This window comes from Nannobrachium achirus (assembly GCF_963921795.1).
Source record: "Nannobrachium achirus genome assembly, chromosome: 14".
Taxonomy (NCBI): domain Eukaryota; kingdom Metazoa; phylum Chordata; class Actinopteri; order Myctophiformes; family Myctophidae; genus Nannobrachium; species Nannobrachium achirus.
In genome coordinates this window covers 6,564,167-6,578,856 of record NC_137821.1, presented here as the reverse complement: position 1 = coordinate 6,578,856, position 14,690 = coordinate 6,564,167, and the positions used below count along the sequence as shown (strand labels likewise).

The following is a 14,690-nucleotide window of genomic DNA, read 5'->3' as shown; positions in this document are numbered from 1 at the left end:
TTCAATTCAAAGGAGCTTTATTGGCATGAGAAAACATACGTTTACATTGCGGGGAAATCTCGCTTTTGCGAACGCCCATCGTTTCGACCGGAGGGTTAGCGACTCACTCCACGGAGGTTAAGGTTAGGGTGAGGGTTAGAGTCTGGTGTCGAAAAGATGACATGTAGTAACAGCGACACGCTCCCTACATTGCCAAAGCAAGTGTCAAAAATAAAATAAACAGTAAAACAGTAACAGTAAAAGGTGGAACATATACTGTACAGTTGGAGGGGTTACAGCATTGAGTAAACAGAGCTATGTCGCATTGTGCCATTTTATATATATATATATATATATATATATATATATATATATATATATAGGCCTACAGGGTATAAAGCTTTTGCTCAATACAATTTAGATAGAATAAGAAAGAATACTCAGATGTACAATGTATTTAGAAGTAGCAGCTCTGTTTCATACTGTATGTGCAGCAGGTATAGATGTCAATCCATGGTTTGTAGTCCTTAGGGTGGTTGTGTTCCAGTCTCTAGCCTTCTTTTATCACAACAGTTCTTGCTGCTGTGTTCGCACATTGTTGTATTTCTCCCAGTAAGTATAGGAGTTTTCATGTTTTCAAACTCACTTCGGGTGTGTGGAATCTGAGGGAAGTACGTGTCTCTGATGTCTTGGTATAGTGGGCAGGTGGTTAGAAAGTGTAGCTCTGTTTCTACCACATTTTGTGTGCAGTGGGTGCATGCATAGCCTGTCTTCCCTTGGGAGCGGTGTCTGTCTGTGGCGGCCTTTCTCTATTGCAAGGCTGTGTTTGCTGAGTCTGTACCTAGTCAAGGCTTTCCTGAGTTTTGGGTCGTTTACCGTGCTCAGATATTCTGCTTATGTATATTCCATTTTGCTTTGTTTTTAGTATGTCTCTTTCCAGTATGTTAGGTAGATTTCTTTTTGTTTTCTTATAATCTGGTTTGGTCCAAAGTGTTTTCCGTCTGGTAGTTGTGCTTCTGTGCCCTGGGCCAGCTGACCGAGTGGGCATCCCTTTAGGTTTTCACCATGGTATGACTGTGTGATGTAATGACCAGCAGAGCTGTGAATGAGGAATAGGAATAGGAGCTGACTGGAACTAACACTATCCTTCATTTATGTCTGGGTGGAAATCAGAACCCAAGGCGTTCAGGCTCCCTGTAGTGACAAGAAAACAACAAAGTCCTTTGAACGCACAGCATCACTGCTGATTTATTAACCCACTAACACCGAGAACGCATCTTTGTTACATTAGATCTTCACCATTTTAACCATTATTTTATGCTTTAACTATAACAAATAGTAGATATACTGAGTGCCGCGCTGCAAGCTTGTAGATCTGCTATTTTTTAAAAATCGTGTGGTTTTTGCAAATCATGTGTAACCCAAATATCTGCTTCTGGGGGTCCCTGGAACAACATATTTTGAGATGGGGGTCCGTGGCCAAATACTTAAGGTCCATTGATATGAAAAGGTTTGAGAACCACTGATTTAGAAGAAGGATTTAGAAGACATTTGATAGAATCGGGTCAAAATATTCAAAGGCTTGCACACATTATTTTTCAAAAATAGCAGATCTACAAGCTCGCAGAGTGCCGCGCTGTGAGCTTGTATATCTGCTGTTTTTTAATAGTTAAAGCACAAAGTAATCTTTCAAGTAATAATGCATTCCGGGGGGGCGCCCGCTGGCCTGGTGGTCAAGGCGCATACCACATACTAGGCTATGATGCCTGCTGGCGTCGCCGGTTCGATTCCCGATCCGGACGACCTTTTCCACATGTCATTCCCCATCTCTCTCCCCATTTCCTGTCAGCCTACTGTCCTATCAAATAAAGGCATAAAAGGCCCAAAAACAAATCTTAAAAAATTAAAAAAAAAAAAAAAGCGTTCCGGATATGAATGTGTTAATGTCAGAGCTGTGTCCATTCCTCCTTCATCTCCTCAGGATATGAATGTGTTATTGTCAGAGCTGTGTCCATTCTTCCTTCATCTCCTCAGGATATGAATGTGTTATTGTCAGAGCTGTGTCCATTCTTCCTTCATCTCCTCAGGATATGAATGTGTTATTGTCAGAGCTGTGTCCATTCCTCCTTCATCTCCTCAGGATATGAATGTGTTATTGTCAGAGCTGTGTCCATTCTTCCTTCATCTCCTCAGGGCTTCAGGAGGGAGAAGAGAAACTCTTTCTATCTGCATTCTGTTGTTGTTGTTGTTTTCACCACATCAACACAAACCTCCAACCGTAAAATAAATCACATTTAATATTTCCTTCCCCCAAAAAATGCATAAAAGATTGGATTTCCGTCACGGATTTAGAGGGTGTATTTTGTTGTTGCTGATGTTGGTCAGGTAATGATCTGCTTTATCTGGGATATAAATCATGGAGAGGGGATGAGTGGTTCTGATACCTTTAGGCCAAGGACCCCTTACCTGAGAGAGAGATGAAGCAGGGACCCCCACTACATATTGTATAGATGAGAGAGAGATGAAGCAGGGACCCCCACTACATATTGTATAGATGAGAGAGAGATGAAGCAGGGACCCTCACTACATATTGTATAGATGAGAGAGAGATGAAGCAGGGACCCTCACTACGTATTGTATATATGAGAGAGAGATGAAGCAGGGACCCCCACTACATATTGTATAGATGAGAGAGAGATGAAGCAGGGACCCCCACTACATATTGTATAGATGAGAGAGAGATGAAGCAGGGACCCCCACTACATATTGTATAGATGAGAGAGAGAGATGAAGCAGGGACCCCCACTACATATTGTATAGATGAGAGAGAGATGAAGCAGGGACCCCCACTACATATTGTATAGATGAGAGAGAGATGAAGCAGGGACCCCCACTACATATTGTATAGATGAGAGAGAGATGAAGCAGGGACCCCCACTACATATTGTATAGATGAGAGAGAGATGAAGCAGGGACCCCCACTACATATTGTATAGATGAGAGAGAGATGAAGCAGGGACCCCCACTACATATTGTATAGATGAGAGAGAGATGAAGCAGGGACCCCCACTACATATTGTATAGATGAGAGAGAGATGACGCAGGGACCCCCACTAATGCTTCATCTCTCTCTCATCTATACAATATGTAGTGGGGGTTTATCTTTTTTTGATTGATTGATTGATTATTTTATTAGACAAAAATTGAGAAAAGTACAAGTATGGTCAATACAATTGAAATGTAGTACAAGTACAGTTAAACACCCTGCCTAAAAGGAACATCTCATGTATTATTTTCCTGTATAGAAAGTCAATGGGATATGGCCATAATATTCACTTTCTATACAGGAAAATAATATTATTGCATATTATTGCAATATTATTTTGTGTGGCTATCATGCTTATTGGAGCAGCCAAAATGCATGGTCCAGAGGAAACTTTGTGCAACATTTGGTGCTTGTATCACAAATGAACGATTCTTCCAGAAAAATGGACTTAATTTCCCGTGCTGTATAGCATGGGGATTCTATCATCACAGCCTATCACGATGCCCACACTGGGGAAATACTGTAGACAAGGGAGCAAAGTGACTGGATGTTGATTTATGAGACATGGAGCGAGCAACGCCGTGCTTTTATTGGCTGTTGGCTGCTTGTCAGGAGCATCGCTGTGCTTTTATTGGCTGTTGGCTGCTTGTCAGAAGCAACGCTGTGCTTTTATTGGCTGTTGGCTGCTTGTCAGAAGTAACACTGTGGTTTCATTGGCTGTTGAATGCTTGTCAGAAGACATCAGGACCAGTAGTGACCCAGCATCCCTGGGTATGGACTAGACTAGTGGATGTCAGGGACATGCTGGGCCCCTGATTCAGCCCGGGAAAAAGAGTTGGAGAGGCCCTCATTGCTGCTGCTACTTTGCCATTTCAGATCATGACAAGTGACAAGCCAGTGGGCCAATTACATGAGCTATATTTCGTCGTTGTCGGGTGGAAACCTTGTATGTCCAAAACCGTTTGTTTTGTATTTATCATTTTAAAAATTATTTAAACTAGTGAAAACAGCCGATCTACAAGCACACAACGTTGTGTGCTTGTAGATCGGCTGTTTTCACTACTTTTGTGCGACGGCCTTGTATGATGAAGCAGGGCTTTGCTTTGCAAAATAATTTACAACTTGGAGATACAAGGTTTCTGCCCGACAGTGACGATTTACTTTGTTGGCCGCCCAGCCCCCAAAATGGAACGAAGGCCGACATTTTATTTTAATTCTTTTCATAATGGCTGGCCTCGACCGGCCGGGAATGAACTGGCCGTTAGGGAGTTGTCCCGCTTTTCCCAATGGCCAGCACGTCCCTGGTGGATGTTGATTTATGACAGTCATGAAGCACGCTGTTTGTTTGTTTGTTGAAGTGTTGGCGTAGCGACTGTTGCTGGCTGGATAAAGCAGAGAGGAAGAACTCTTAACTGGGGTCAGAGAGTCTTTGTTCCAGTGCACTGCATTTGTTTTGTGTTATATACTTATATACTTATACTATACTTGTACTGTTCTTCATTTTGGTCTAATAAAATATTCAATAAATCAATCAATAGATATTTGCTGGCAGTTTCACCCATTAATACCTGGATTCATTTTATACTTTTGCTATTTTTGAAGAATCGTGTTTTTTTTTTTTTTGCAAATCTTTGAATATTTTTCAAAGCAAACGTTTGTATCTCAAATGTCTAACTCTAAAAGAGTCTTTGTTCCACTATAGATATTTGCTGCCAGTTTAAAGTCTTCCATTAGCATTGAGCATCCATTACATCCCACCACACCAGAACTGATGATGGAGTGAAAAACACTAGAGTTTTGACCTTCCATCTTTTGTTCTTTTTTTCAGTTTGATCTAACAGAACACTGCAGGCTGTTGACTCTGCACTTTGACACACGCTCATGCACGCACACACACGCATGCACGCACGCACGCACGCACGCACGCACGCACGCACGCACGCACGCACGCACGCACGCACGCACACACACACACACACACACACACACACACACACACACACACACACACACACACACACACACCTCCCCTCCGCTCCCTCTCAGTGAAAACGTGTTTAATTTTAGCCGCTCTGACATGCACATAGCATAGATTAATTATAGAGCCTCTTCATGTCGATTAGCATATGCACCCACCGACCCACGCACGCATGCACGCACACACACACACACACACACACACACACACACACACACACACACACACACACACACACACACACACACACACACACACACATGCGCATGCGCACACATGCATCCACACACTCCACTGCTCCTCTGAAAGAGAGATAGAGAGAGAGAGAGAGAGAGGGGGAGAGAGAGAGAGAGAGTGTTTTGTTGAAAACAGACTGTGAGCTGCTCCTCAGAGCTCTAGAGATTGTGTAAATGTCAGGACCTGCTCTGGGATGGGTTAGAACAGTCCCTACACACTTTTCTGTCAGCTTCTCATCTAGACTGTGGAACCATTGGGATGGGTTAGAACAGTCCCTACACACTTTTCTGTCAGCTTCTCATCTAGACTGTGGAACCATTGGGATGGGTTAGAACAGACCCTACACACTCTTCTGTCTGGTTCTCATCTAGACTGTGGAACCATTGGGATGGGTTAGAACAGACCCTACACACACTTCTGTTCTCATCTAGACTGTGGAACCATTGGGATGGGTTAGAACAGACCCTACACACACTTCTGTCAGCTTCTCATCTAGACTGTGGAAACATTGGCGCACATGTCTGCATGTCAGACACTGAATATTTGGGCTTGGTGCAGAGGCATGTGGTTACCTTGTATTTTATAATGGCTGAGAGGCGTGGTGAGACACGAGGCGCAGCAGAGTCTCTCCAATCCTCTCAGCCGTTATAAAATTCAAGGTAACCACATGCTTCGCGTGGATTATTGCTTTTCTAAAATGGTTACAATATGGCAACATGAAAAATCATAGACGTGTACAAATTAAAACTGTTCTATTTCACTAATAATTCACTACAAGGTCTGCAAGAAAGTAGTTCCCAGCTCCCAGCTTTGTTGCCAACAACACAGGTCCAGATAATTGGGGCTCTGTGGAACATTGTGGAAAGAAATAACGCACCTGGGTTTGATATAAACTGATTCAAGGTGTGGATTATAATCTCATATACCACAGCAATTAAAGCCAAGGGGAACCAGCCAAGCAGAATCAAGGAATGGAACTAGCCGTATTAGAATATTAGTTTGGGTGAAATAAAGATTCAATTGAATTGATGTTCCAGGTTATCAGGCAGACAACGCTCTCTTGTTTGCTGTAAATGAACATTGTCAACAGGAAGAGCAGCCAGAGCTCATTACTGTGATGTCATTGAACCAGAGCTTGTTACTGTGATGTCATTAAAGCAGAGCTCTTTACTGTGATGTCATTAAAGCAGAGCTCTTTACTGTGATGTCATTAAAGCAGAGCTCTTTACTGTGATGTCATTAAAGCAGAGCTCTTTACTGTGATGTCATTAAAGCAGAGCTCTTTACTGTGATGTCATTAAAGCAGAGCTCTTTACTGTGATGTCATTAACTGCTTCATCTCTCTCTCAACTAAGGGGTCCTTGGCCTGAAAACGTTGAAGACTCCTGGCCTAAAAGAAGGCTGGAGATAATATATAGCAATATAGCTGCAGGGATGAATGATTTAAATAAGGAGGAAACTTCAAAGGCTGCTGTATGGATGAAAGTTTTCTCTCTCCACAGCCTAAAGGTTTTAATAGAAGGCAGGAGATGGAGAGCTGATCTCAGGTCATCTGGCAGGCTGTTCCAGAGGCCACAGAGCTCAGAAAGAAGCAGCGTTGTGACATTTTGTCCTGTCAGAGAAACTTGTGGCCGCCTTGGAGTTTCACCGTGGCATCCAACCCTGCCGTCCCAATTCACAGCTGCCAACACTTTGTAATGGCTTAAGAAGCTGTGACCTTTTTATGCTTGGAGAAATCCTGTGAGGCTCGAGGCCTTGGGAGAGAGAGAGGGCTAACTGGCTTCTGAGAGCTGCCTGCAAATATTTCTATATAGTTGTATTTTTTTTTTTTTGGTTTCCTTTGTGTGTGATTTTCTAGCTCGATGGAGGAATGTAGTGATTTCTAAATGGATGACATGTTTGTGGTCTATTTCCTTCTCTGGCTGTAAAAAGAAGAAAGAAATAAAGTGTAGCCCTGAAAGCTGAACTGTGTGAGCACAGAACAGCTAGAGGAGAGAAGGGTGTAGATTAGGGATGATCTGACGATCTGAACATGTCATATCATGATTATTTTGACAAAAGAAATCGCGATTTACGATATTATCATGATAATCAAAATCCATTATCCTTGGGCAGAACATTTGCCAAAAAATAGCAGATCTACTTGTCGCAACGCGACATGTTGTGAGCTTGTAGATCGGCTATTTTTTGGCAAAGACATTTGATATAGAGTGTAAAAACGACTGTATCAAGTACGGATATTGAGTAAGTAAGTACCTTTTACCAATCATAGAGGGTTTAAGTGGTACCAGATAGCAGCTCGGCAAATAAAAGGTGAATTGATCCCAGTGCATGACGGAGGACGATATCACGATAAATGAAATCTCCACTACACGATTATCGTTTTTTTAACACGATAAATGATACTATTGCTTATCGTCCCCTCCCTAGTGTAGTGTAGATAGAGTTTATGTAACAGCGCTGATAGGGCTGTCACAATTATTACATAATCGTCTAATCGTGATTATTTGACATTATCGCAATTATTTTGTCATAATCGTCATAATCGTGAATGTTGAAAAATTTCAGAAATAGTGGAAATAGCCGATCTACAAGCTCACAACGCGTCGCATCGCGAGTCTCGCGACGCGTTGTAAGCTTGTAGATCGGCTATTTCCACTATCAATGTTATTTTTTAAGTAGTAAGTTGTCAAATATGTCAGTAATTTTTTCATGTATTTAGGTTTTGTGTCATATCTGCCATGTGCAACTTCAAAGCCTAAAAGCCAAACAGAAATGTTATTGTCAATGATAAAAACACAATTAAATCGTTAATCGCCAATTATTTGAGTGACAATTAGTCGTCATGTAAAATGTCATATCGTGACAGCCCTAAGTGCTGAGCTGGGTTCCATCCAGAAGCATTGATGGAGCGGCTGTAAGGAAAGTGATGTCTCCCGGCAGCAGGAATCCACTTTCCACATCATCATCATGGTCTCCACACTTCCTTTTCACTGAATGTGATTCAACACCGAGGAGCGTTTTGCTCTTTATGCAACGCAATCAATAGGAGTAAATGTCACGACTAGAACCTCTCTATTCCTCTGCTCTGAGGGAGATCTGTTGTGTCCACACGGATGAACATTGACTTTGGTCTCTCGTAGCCAGAAGGTTTGTGATGCACTTGTGACTCATCCAAGTGTGTAATTAAAAGTGTCTGGTGAAAATGAAATAACATCTTTTTGAATGCATCTTTTTAGTCTCTTAATACGCAGCAGGTCAGCCTGTTGAACCGAGTCCTCTGTATCATATTTCTACCATTAGAGCTGCTCGTACCTGCCTGCTCCCTGTTAACACAATGGGAGCCAAGGTTTCTAACATTTCTAGCTGTTGCTGGTGCTGCCGTTCACTTACGCTTTATTTTGAAGAGCCTTGGAAGCTTCGTGCGTGTGCACGTGAGTGTCCGCTGACGATTGAGGAAGATAATCCATTTGTTTACAAACGCTCGCGAAACTAAAATCCAAACCGGGGCCGACCATTTGCGGTAAAGTGTCGCCGTGAAAACAATCAGATCTCTGCTTCCCTGGCGTTCTTTGCACCTTATTCAGAGATAAAGCCCTTTTTATGTTTCACCATAGAATGGAAGTCTATGCAGCCTAGACGCTCCATTTTGTTTCTGTGCGAGTCACGTTATGACGTATGGACCAGGGTCTTTCACAGGGAACACAACATGCGCGCAGCTGCACAGTTAACCCCTTGTCTCGTCTCTCAACGAGACAACTTAGTTTTGGCACAGCGACCTCCAGTGGCCTTATCTCGTTACTGAACGAGTTTGGCCCCATGGGTGTTAATGCTCTGAATCACTATACTTACAATACATGCATTCAAAGCATGACAGACAAGCGGGACAGCCAATCAATGAAAAGGTATCGAAACCAGAAACAGTTCAATATATTTAAATGTATCTACTTGAATAAACCAATACTGTGAGAAAAGAATCAGACTGTCCATCATTATTGTGAAGTATTTCCAAGTGAAACAGGATATCCAGGCGGTAAATAACATTGGGAGGATTTGATCTGAAAGTTTAAAACTGGGTGTGTCCTAACAAAGATGGAGAATTGGAGTCTGAAGTTGAAGATTGAATGATGGGTGCATGTCATGAGTTCTAGTCAAAGTTTAGCAGAATCACGGTCTTTAACATTATTACTTGCGCACTCCGCTGATGCAAGTAATAATATCCATAATACAAGATAATGGGCAATCTAATTTGGGCTTCAGTGCTTGGGGATGATAAATCACAGTGTTCCTAGTATAGGACATCATTTGGTTTGTGATCTTCTACGATGTACAATGCACGTCTTGTCTTGTACGATGCTTGTAGGTTTGTTCTGATGTTATTATATCAAACCAGAAATACTGTTCCTACGAAACAGTGTGGGCTCACATGGAACACCATGTATGGGCACAAAGATCTACGCAACAGGCACTCCAACATATATGGGCATAAAAAATCTGCCCAACGGGCACTCCAACATTACTGGAGTCTGAGACTCCTACATTTTATATACTTTATATCACATATGTCAAACACAAGGCCCGGTGGCCAAATCAGGCCTGTGAATGAATTATCTTCAGCCCTTGGGATGATATTTAATTACTATTAGAATTGCCCCACTGGTATATTGCACATGCAATGCCTGGGATTCAAACCAAGGTCTCCCGCATGTAAGTACAACAGCTTAACCATCAGAACAAAGGGTATGGATGGACTGGGGGAAATATTAGACTTGTGATGCCATCAGGCTGAGGCAGTGAGTCAGTCTACTACACACGCGCCACCATAATACTACAAGTCCCACAATGCACTAGTTCATTGGCACCTAGCGAGGGCCCGTGACCGCAAGCTTGCGTTTAAATAAACATTGAACCAGTCCGGCCCTCGACTTGTAACATTTTTTACATTTTGTCCCACTGTGTATTTGAGTTTGACATCCCTGCTTTATATACTTTAGTATCTAAAGATTTGGGAGAACATACTGCAAAAGATTTCATGTGGGTGGTGTTGTTATTGATATCAGGTTGCACTTGTTGCTGGTGATGTCACCAAGAACGCTGCTCCTCATTGGCTAAGGGCCCTGTCTTTGTACTGTCGGTCATTTTTTTGAGGAGAATATCCTTGGTCTATAAAGTTTTGGTATAACATACTGGTCTCGCCTTTCAGCGAGCCCGCAATAATTGCGATTAGACGATTATTATGTAATAATTGTGACAGGCCTACGTCTAGGTTTGTTTCAATGTGTTGTACTGAAGCTGTGAATCTTCTCCTGTGTCCTCCAACAGGCTCAGTACCCAGACAGAGGAGACATCCTTCTGACCTCCAGTGACCTGGAACTGGTGCTGCAAGTGGAACGCAACCAGTGAGTACTTTTTCTGTGTTATATTTCTGCCAATTATTTTACTCATTCATTGACTTTTCAAAATGGCCCCCAAGTTCCTCACTGCCACGTTCCTAAATGTCTAGTGCACGGATACATTTTTAGTGCACGGATCGTGCACGCCCATGCCTAGATCATGCACCATATGTGTAGTACTTTTTCACAGCTTTCAAACAAAAAAATCCGCTTGGTAATCCGCTCAGGCATTCATGAGAGAGAAGCCTTCAAAGTCTTCAAATGTAAACAAACATGGCTGCCATTTTGAAAGATGTGTTTGTTATGGGGCTAAACATGCAATTTCGCGATTGCGATCATGCCTAATACATTTTAGGCATTTTAGAAAATTCTTTTGAAAAAGAAAGATGTATTTATTTTTTATTTTTTATTTTTACGGGGAAACTCGGGAAACACGGGCTGTGGCAATATGGGGGTACTGAAATAACACGGGAAACTCGTGCCTTGGCTGTGAATGAGAATGTTAACATGGGATGCCTAGAGATAGAGGTGGCATTGGCTCAGGGGTAGAGAAACCGTCATTACAACACGGAGGGTTCCCAGAATCCGGGCTTCCCCCCAGAGTTAGTGTCGAAGAATCCTTGAACAAGACTCTGAATCCCTAGTTGCTCCCGGTGAGCAGGTTGGTGCTTTGCATTGTTTCCTCCACCATTGGTGTGTGAATGTGTGTTTGAATGTAATGCACAATCTATGTAAAGCGCCTTGGATGAAGGAGCTATATAAATGCACCATTTACCCCTTACCTGGTAAAGGGTAAATGGCTGAAAAACTGGCAAAAGGGCACGCACATCCAAAGCCATACTGTATACTGTAGGCTGAGGAAGAGCCGTCTAATTACAATGTAAAATATGAACCCTTGTTGTAAAAAAAAGCTATCCTTTAATGCACCCATTAAGGCACAAAGACAATAGAGGAGTGTGACCACTGTATAACTGTATAACAATAATAATAGTTTTATTAATGCCTTCAAATTGCTATTTTTCAACTTTTTGTTATGGCAAAAGAGCAAAATTCTTAAAACATACAGACTACTCAGCAACGTTTTCCCAGTATGATAACTCTTTCCTCAGATCCATAGATCATAGCCTTCTTCATCTCCTCAGCCTGTGTTTTACCCACACTGAGCACAAGGTTACCATAATTACACACTGTTCAGTTTGTCTCTCTGCATTTCTCCATGCTAATCATTAACAGCAGTGGGCGTTATTCATTCATTTCTCCATGCTAATTATTAGCAACAGTGGGCGTTATTAATTCAGCAGCAATGTGAGCACTCAGGGGTTGAGTGCCTTGCCCAGGGACACTTTGACTCTCTACCCATCAAGCTGTTACAGCAGCGTCGCCTTCCCCCCCACTTCTTCACACACCAACAACAACACCAAGCATCAAGATGTCTTTTCCTTGCTCTGCGAAACAATAAGCAATGATTTAATTAGCCCTATTCACGGCCCGCCCACTCAGCATCCCCCTGGTGCTGAAGTCACGTTTTGAAGGGTAAAACCCTGCTAAAAGCCCATAGAGTTAACACAGAAATCACAAATTTAATGCAATGTCCGAATAGTAAAGTATAAAATACGGCTAGCATGATCAAGAACACAAGATAGTAAAAGGCACAAAGCATTATAATTTACTTTACCGTTCGAAATAATGATTTGTTGACTTTTAAGTCCAGCTATTTCTGTTATAGTTTCCCCTTCTTTTTTTTTTTTAATATTGCAACCCATTTTCACCCAGTGCCAATTGCCTATGTAATCCTGGGCTCTGCTCTCCCTCTGCCACGCCTGGGGAGACAACGGACTGACCTCATGCTTCCTTCAATGCATGTGTAGTCCAAGTTGTTTCTTTTCACCTGCCGGGGGGGATTTCCCCGGGATGGACGTAGCGCGTGGAAGGAACACGTTATTCCAACCAGTTCCTTTCCCCTCCATCAAGCACCCCGGCTGGCCAGGGGGAGGCATTATTGAGACCAGGATTACTGCATGTTTTTATGAGGGTATCAACCCTAGGAGACACGGGGAGAACATGCAAACTCCTCACAGAAAGGCCTTATCGCCGACCCCACCTAGGGTGTGGGCGCTGATGACGCGGAGGGAGAAACACGCCCCCAGCACCCACAGCGTCCCCCGGCGGGAATCGAACCCAGGACCTTTTTGCTGTGAGGCGAAGCGCTAACCACTGCACCACCGTGCCCCCCTATAGTTTCCCCTTCTAAACTGACGTCAGCACCAGGAATTTGCTGAGAAATTTGCTGAGTGGGCGGGCCGTGAATAGGGCTAATTGCCACAAACTTCACGCGTGCGTCCTGCAAATGCATGGAACCAAATGGACCAGTAAAGACAGTTATGATGACCCTGCATGTTTGCATCGAGCGACAGCTGCGAGCACCCGAGGGGACAGGCCTAGAATGAGGTCGGCAAAGCCGCCCTAACTTCTAGTACTGTACAGTTGCATTGTGTAAACACTACAGAGCTATGTCACATTGTGTCGTTGTCAGTATCGTGCACTGCTGGCCATTGGGAAAAGCGGGACAACTCCCGAACGGCCGGTTCATTCCCGGCCGGTCCAGGCCGGCCATTAGGAAAGAAAATAAAAATAAAATGTCGGCCTTTGTTCCATTTTGGGGGCTGTGAGGCCAACAAAGTAAATCGTCACTGTCGGGCAAAAACCTCGTATCTCCAAGTTTCAAATTTGTACATTTCTTTCGCAAAGCAAAGCCCTGCTTCATACAAGGCCGTCGCACATAAGTAGTGAAAACAGCAGATCTACAACCGCGAGGCATTGTGTGCTTGTAGATCGGCTGTTTTCACTAGTTTAAATCATTTTTAAAATGATAAATACAAAACAAAACGGTTTTTGACATACAAGGTTTCCACCCGACAACGACAAAATATAACTCATGTAATTGGCCCATTGGCTTGTCACTTTGTCACAAATCTTTGAGTAGCAGCAGCGCTATAGAGAGATCTCTCTCTATAGCGCGCAATGAGGGCCTCTCCAACTCTTTTTCCCGGGCTGATTCAGGGGCCCGGCACGTCCCTGGTCGTTATGTTATACATACAGGCTATAACAAAGCCTTTTGAAACACATAGCAGCAATATGTTGCAATCACTTTGGGACAAATAACAGCACAGCTATTTAAACGTTATACAAAAAAAAAAGCCTCAGATTTAAAATGCATTTAAAGGTAGCAGCTCTGTTTATGTGCAGTTGGTCTAGACTAGAGGTCTACTCGGGGCACTTAATGGTTAGTAGTCCTTAAGAGTGGTTGTATTCCATTCGCCAGCCTTCTTTTATTGCAACAGTTCACAAATCTTGCTGCTGGGTTTCACACATTGTTGTATATCTCCCAGTAGTTATGGGAGTTATTTTTGTCCTTGGTCATGTTTTCACTTACTTTGGGTGTGTGTGTAATCTGTGGGAAGCATGTGTATCTGATGTCTTGTTACAGTATCGTGGTATTGACTGAACAGTGAAGCGTTGCTCCTCTCCTCTTACTTCTGTCAGAGAGTTACGAACTCTAATTATGTGTAAAATTCCTTTTAGAAGATGCGAGTGACGTCATTGTGTAGTTGACCCGGACCTTTCCGACGAAAGGTTTGGTGGTCGGAGACAGTATGGAAAGGCCTTTAAGTTAAGGCATAAGAGCTGGTACTGGACCAAAATAGAGCAAAATAGAGCCTTGAGTGTTTGATAGCTTTGTGTTTGCTGCTGTTGAGCGGAGGCAGGAAGTGTCCTTCCTGCACCTCGGGGCTCAATAAAGACGGCTAGGCTAATGGGAATTAGAAGGCAGCTCCACGGGGGTCCAAGGACCGAGGGGAGGTCGGGTTCCTCTCTCTCTCTCTCTCTCACCCAGGCAGTGACAACATGTCAGTGGCTGTCTCCTTCTCCTCAGTGACAACTAGGAGCACCTTATCGATCCTGCTTATTGAGCCGGGCTTTTATCAAGCCCACTATTGAGTGTTTTCTAATACTTTGTGGAAAGATGTGAGAAGACAAATTCTCAACAGAACTGGTATCC

General features: G+C 43.1%; 1 protein-coding gene across 1 annotated transcript in view; it reads left to right on the top strand.

Moving 5' to 3' along the window:
- The window catches only part of adam19a (ADAM metallopeptidase domain 19a), a gene marked incomplete at its 5' end in the record, with an annotated part of 205,143 nt that overhangs the window by 78,656 nt on the left and 111,797 nt on the right, over positions 1-14,690 (top strand). Inside the window, one exon of the mRNA XM_080742331.1 lies at positions 10,563-10,639. Within this exon, the coding sequence (XP_080598457.1) occupies positions 10,563-10,639 (77 nt within the window). The remainder of the gene's footprint in view (positions 1-10,562; positions 10,640-14,690) is intronic.